General features: G+C 35.5%; 1 protein-coding gene across 1 annotated transcript in view; it reads left to right on the top strand.

Moving 5' to 3' along the window:
• Window positions 655–6,471, top strand: part of LOC109834767 (rRNA biogenesis protein RRP5) — a 29,842-nt gene continuing 24,025 nt past the window's right edge. The window contains exons 1-7 of the mRNA XM_020402787.1: window positions 655–912; window positions 998–1,221; window positions 2,251–2,391; window positions 2,537–2,713; window positions 5,646–5,742; window positions 6,001–6,113; window positions 6,227–6,360. Of these exons, the coding sequence (XP_020258376.1) occupies window positions 732–912; window positions 998–1,221; window positions 2,251–2,391; window positions 2,537–2,713; window positions 5,646–5,742; window positions 6,001–6,113; window positions 6,227–6,360 (1,067 nt within the window). The 5' untranslated portion in view covers window positions 655–731. The remainder of the gene's footprint in view (window positions 913–997; window positions 1,222–2,250; window positions 2,392–2,536; window positions 2,714–5,645; window positions 5,743–6,000; window positions 6,114–6,226; window positions 6,361–6,471) is intronic.

Below are 6,471 nucleotides of genomic sequence, written 5' to 3'. Positions count from 1 at the left end.
CTTTTGTGAGCGGAAGAACAAATTAAACAATATAAAAGGATAGTAGAGAGAAAAAGAAATGGTTTAAACCCCCCTTTATATATAAAATTTATGGTTTATTAAATAAAAAACACATGACTATCCCTAATTTGAAATGAAAATTTAAAATAAAAAACTATTTACACACTTATTAAGTGGACATACAAATAAGGCAAAAAAACTAAATCAATCCGTGTGAGCACAGACATAATGCTCGCTAATAGCAAAGACGATGTAACAAAACCCAAGAAGTACGTAAAAAAATGTTATGAGAACCACCCGTAATAACCAATAAAACGGTGTGACTTGAACCATAAAACCCAAACTAGTCTTATATTCTACCGTTAATGTTATAAATCACTCTACATATGCGGCTACTCTGAAAATTCAGTACTCCTTAAAAAAATAAACTGGAATCTTGTGCCTGCTTTTCTGGGAGAAATGCTCTTTCTCGGTACTATCTTTTTACTTAATACTGGGCCAGGTAGGAGGACGGCGGCCCAAGGTTATGTGAAAGCCCATTTTGAACTTCGGATCCAAAATACGGCTTATTTACCCGAAATCCACTTATCTCAATCCGACCCGTTTAATAAACCCGACTGCCTGATAAAACCCTAGTCATCTCCCTCGTGCTGTTCTTCAAAGTGTAAGCCCTCCAATAAAAACCTAAAACCCTCTCCTTTTTTTCCCGTCGTTTTTCTTCCATACTTCCAATGGCTGCTCACGGCGAAAAGAAGAAGAAATCTCAGAAACAAAACCCTAACCATTTAGCCCCAAAATCTCAAAAACCCTTCAAAAGATCGAAGAAGGAAAAGATACCCAAAGAACCAGCTTCCACCGACTCACTCTCTACTTCTCTCCTCGTTCAAGACGACGATCCCGAGTTCCCCAGAGGTAAACGGTTGCTGAAACCGCTTCAAAATACGATTTTGAGATTTTTTTTTGTTTAATTTGGTCGTGTTTTTGTTTGTGAGTTCAGGAGGAGGCAGCGTTTTGAGCAGGAAAGAGGAGGCGGAGGCCCGAGCTGAGGCGGAGGCTGAGTTTGAGAAGGAGAAGAAAGAGTTTAGGAAAGGGAAAGACAGGAGGAAGAAGAAAAATGAGAGGAAGAAGCCTGCAAAGGGGGCGGATGATGAATTGGGATCGCTCTTCGGTGAAGGAGTCACCGGCAGATTGCCAAAGTTTGCCAATCGCATAACATTGAAGGTATGTAAAGAAGATAGAGTTCACTCTTAATTATTACCATATTTCTCATCCAATTGAATAGATTGACCTAGTAAATGAGCATTCTCGGAGAGTGATACATACACACGACATCTTATATTATAATGTGGTGCATATGTGAAACTATGAAGTTGTTCGACTACAATCAAGCATCTAAGCTAAATAGACAATTAGACGTATAGCAGTTATATTCTTTTATGGCCCTACTTAGAATGTAAAGCCTTGTGAACTCATAAGTAAACAAAGTGCCATGGGCCATTATCTTATTTCACTCAAGACAGAACTAAACCACAGGCAATATGTAGCTAATTTAGGGGTAAAACTGTTAAAGTTGGACAAATTGTCCTGGATTTAGCTTTTGTCATGCCTGACCTGTACGTTGCCTGGTAATAATAACTGGGTAATAGCAAGGACTAAACTGTAGTTACTCTACAACCAAATGACGGCTACTGAAAACTGTGCCTGTATATGACTTGGATAAATCATAGGGTTTCTTGTTGGACATATGATAGTTCAGGATACTGTAGTCTGTAGGTTTGAAAACAAATACAGGCTAGGTCATTTCTTTTTCGAACCAAAGCACATTTTGAAAGAACTTTCATATATGATTAGTAACCAGTATAATATAATTATTTATTATTTAATAAATTAAATAGAAATATCCATTTCGTTTTTGACAGTTTATGTTTAAATACTAATAGTTTAATTTACAGTTCTCAAGTTTAAAAGTGTATACAAACTCGGAGTGATATAACGATGATGATAAATGCTTATTAGTACATTTACAAGTATAATATGCTTTACCATAATCATCCTCTTGTGCTGTCCATTATTTCTTATTATAATATTGTAATTATATGTTTTAAATGTTATTACTAAAAAAAATCCAAGAAAAGTACAAGTAAAAAGTCTTTCTCCTAATTGTCTTGTGCGTTTCCATTCTTTGCTGTAGCTCATTTTCCTACTCTTTTTTTTGAGAATATAATATAATTCTATTTTATTTGTACTCAGAATATTTCACCAAACATGAAGCTTTGGGGAGTCATCGTCGAAGTAAATCAGAAAGACCTTGTCATCGGTCTTCCTGGAGGACTAAGGGGATTTGTTCGCACAGAGGATGTGTCTGACATTGTGTTAGATAACGTGGATAAGGTAAATTTGCAAAAATTCCATTGAGGATGTCAGATGACACTTGGAACATGATCTGTATTCGGGATATGATAGTTGCTCCTGTAATCCTTAAGATATAAGCTGTTAAATTAATAAATATCATCAATCTCTTTGTTTTCTATCTCAGGATACTGAAACTTACATACTTCCTAGCATCTTTCATGTTGGTCAACTTGTATCTTGCATAGTACTAACAGTTGATGACGATAAGAGAGAAGGAAGTGGACAAAAAAGGATTTGGCTGTCTCTGCATCTTAGTTTGCTGTACAAAGGCCTCACTCTGGATGCTGTTCAAGATGGGATGGTATGCTACAATTATTTCAGTAAACAAGAGCTGCTAAAGATTTTCTGTTCTTAAAGTCTCACCAATGATCCTCTGCTGTTAGCTTTTAATTTTTCATGCGCGTTATCAGATATATTTAATTCAATGTAATTCTCTATTCTTGGAATGTTATAATGACAAACATCTCAAACTTCTGAGTACTGGCTAACCTGCTTTGCATACTTCTTTCGCCTCTTGTAGGAAAAGGAAAACACAATTATTTACTTCTCATTTCAAAAGACAAAACCAACTAGCTCCATTGAAAAATAACAAGATTTAGATAGTGTTTAATAACCAGTCAAACTAATAGTAATCCAATGTGTAAAATTTGGAGAAGGATGAAATGTGCATGTATGGACACAAAGATGTTCTTGACGCGTATTTTCTGAAACAATACCAATTCAAACAAATAATAAACTAATGTTTTAAAGGGTTGTTTATCATAACGTTTTCCCATTGTAATAAAGCAAAACAGGAGATACTTTAAGGATGGAGTAAGCTGTTATATTATGATGAGAATAGTAGTTTAATTACCTTTAAGGCTTTAACAAAGGTGATAAATAGTATAATTTAAGGATTGAATTAAGAAGATTAGGAAAATGTTATGAGTACATTTAAAAATCTAACTAGTTAAAAGTATTTTTTTCATTTTTCCGGTGCAGGCACCTACTGATCTATTCATGCAATATGGTTTTCTGGCTCCAGCCTTTGTTTGCACTTTTAATCTCATTAAACTGTTTTAATCTATTGCCTTTGTAGTAAGAGAATTCCGTGCTTGACCCTTTCATTAATAGAGTTTAGTTTACCCGTCTTTGTAGCATCCTATCCTCCATTATGCCCTTATTGATTGAGATTCTTTGTTTTGGACCACTTGATATGTAGGCGTGTCTTAGTACAAATCCACACCTCTACTGTTAATGCATAATTCCTTCCAGTGTTATCTTGGGCGCTCCAAGGCAATCGGCTTGGGTGCTGAGGCATAATTCCTTCCAGTGTTATCTTGGGCGCTCCAAGGCAATCGGCTTGGGTGCTGAGGCACTTCAGGGCACTGAAACTGTGCCCTGCATGAGATGTGGGGTGCATTGTGTAAGTGAGGTGCACACCTCGATACGCCTTATTGTGCCTCGTGCCTTGATGCACCTCCGTGCGCCTCAGTGATATTACTACTACATTCTCTATTCCTCTTCATTTGCCTGCTACTTTGTCTCATTACCATTCTCCTCTTCCCCAAATTCTTGCCTACTCCTTATATTTCCCCCATTTTTTCCTGTTATTATTACTATATTGAAACAGTGATTGTGAAATCACAAACTAATTGCTGTTTTAAATATCGGCCGATAATCGATATTATCGGCCGAGTTATCGGATTTGGTAGCTCTCCGCTAGGATACATTGGATTTTTAATCAGTTATCGTTTTTCTAGGTTTATCGGCGATTTATCGGCGTTATCGGCACTTATCGGCCGATAAGTAAGACTTTTTTATCGGGATTATCGGGATTATCGGCCCATTTTGACTAAAATTATATTTTTTCAAGGCTATGATGCAAGTTTCGCTTTCTATAATTGGTTAATGATCCTAAACATGATGATTTACATTTTGGTATGTTTATATTTCATTAAGCATGATTAGATTACATTTTTTAATTGTTATATTATATATACACATCATCCAGTATATCACTCCGATAAATACTACTTATCCCCGATATATCCCCGATTTCCGCTATCCGTTAAGGATTTTGGCCGTCCGATAAATCCCCGATAACCGATATTTAAAACCTTTATTGCGATATCGGCTGTTATTAATAATATCGAACTTGATTATGTTCCTTTGTTTTTTTATTTAAGCATTGTGAAACCAAGGCCTGGACATGTTCTGCTGCTTATAATGTTTGTGATTCTAGATGTATGATTTTATAGAAAAAGTTCTTTTATTATTTTTGTTGTGATAAATTACTGGAAATACGGAAAGGTAGCGTTAAATTGTCATTAAATCTCTTGTAACTGGTGTTAAGACTCAATTAGGACATTATTCTGTGATTTAGGTTATTGACCATGCAATTTAATCTTTTGCAACCTTAGGACGACAAATTAGGACATTATTCTGTGATTTAGGTTATTGACCATGCAATTTAATCTTTTGCAACCTTAGGACGACACTCCAAGTTCCCCTATAACAAAAAGACTAATTGACCATGCAATTTAATCTTTTGCAACCTTAGGACGACACTCCAAGTTCCCCTATAACAAAAAGACTAGCTCAACTAGATGAGAGGGGAGATAGAAAGTTTTGTTATGAAGTCAAATTCACAATTTACTTCTGATCATTAAGTAAAATTATGGATGGATTAAATCCCAAGGGTCAGAAAAGGCCAAGTCAAACTTAGTAGTGACGTTGACACATAACACATGACCAGATTAATTTCTCCTCCAGTGAATTTGGTAACTCCTGGTGCTGTGCATTGAGGACGAACGAAGATTTGCCATAAGTTTTTTATCCTGCATTTTCTTTGGATATTTTAGCTGATAATGCTTATATTTGCCACTAATGTCAACATCAGATTCTTGAAGACATCTTGGTTCTTCATAATTTATTTTTTTCTCACTGTGCTTCAACACAATTTATCCCCATGCATATGCAAACTGTTTACCCATTCTGGCTTGCATTTATTTGCTTATGGACATAACCTTTGCACTTTTACTTGAAACTTTAAAAAAAATTATATTTTTGAGGTATTAAGTATGAGGTGCATAATGTTATTGAGTAACTGAAAATAGATATAAGTTACTAAGAACTTTTTGAAACGAATGCTATAAGGCTATAAGCCACATTTTGGTTTAGTAGAAGTCTGAAATAAGCTAGAAAATTGCACGAAGTGATGTGATTATAATTCAGAAATTTTGTTCACTCAGGTTCTTACAGCACAGGTGAAGAGTGTTGAGGACCATGGCTACATTCTTCATTTTGGAGTCCCATTGTTCACTGGGTTTCTCCCTAGGAGTGGTCAAGGTATGGAAAATTACCATGTACGGTTTTCCCTAATGATTACTGCTTATTTCCATTTTTCACCCATATTCATCTCCTAAAATTTTCTCCCTCTCTATCCTGTAATTTGCAACATATCCTCTTTATTGTTTGTCCTCAGATTGAGGTGATTGTAGGAAAAGTATTTCTCCAAAACTGTTCTAGTTTTAATGCAGTATTGGCTGAGAAATTAATCTACACACTTAAGCTTCTACTTACTGTTTCAGCATTACTTTGGTGCAGGTGGTGGTAAATTCCTTAAAGGCCAGTTGCTACAGTGTGCAGTGAAGAGTGTTGATAAAGTTAGAACTGTTGTTTATCTTAATGCTGATCCAGATTTGGTGTCCAAATATGTGGCATGTGTTCACTTTCTTCCTTTTATGTTTGTAACTTACATGTTCTGATTTAGTTTTTATCTTTATTGCCTTTTATACATTCTAATTTTGAACCATTTCTTTACTGATTGTAGGCCAAGGATCTAAAGGGGATTTCTATAGACCTTCTGGTTCCTGGCATGATGGTCAATGCTCGCATTCATTCTATCCTTGAGAATGGAATTATGCTCTGCTTTCTTACTTATTTTACCGGAACAGTATGTTTTTTGTTTTGCTTATTATTTATATCCTGTTATTATATACTAAGCATTTACCTTCCAGTAAAGTTATGGCTCAATGCTTATATTTACATAGATTTGGCTTTATTTCAGGCCGATAT

The sequence above is a fragment of the Asparagus officinalis genome, chromosome 3, assembly GCF_001876935.1.
Source record: "Asparagus officinalis chromosome 3, Aspof.V1, whole genome shotgun sequence".
Lineage (NCBI taxonomy): Eukaryota > Viridiplantae > Streptophyta > Magnoliopsida > Asparagales > Asparagaceae > Asparagus > Asparagus officinalis.
This window is presented reverse-complemented; position numbering and strand designations above follow the sequence as displayed.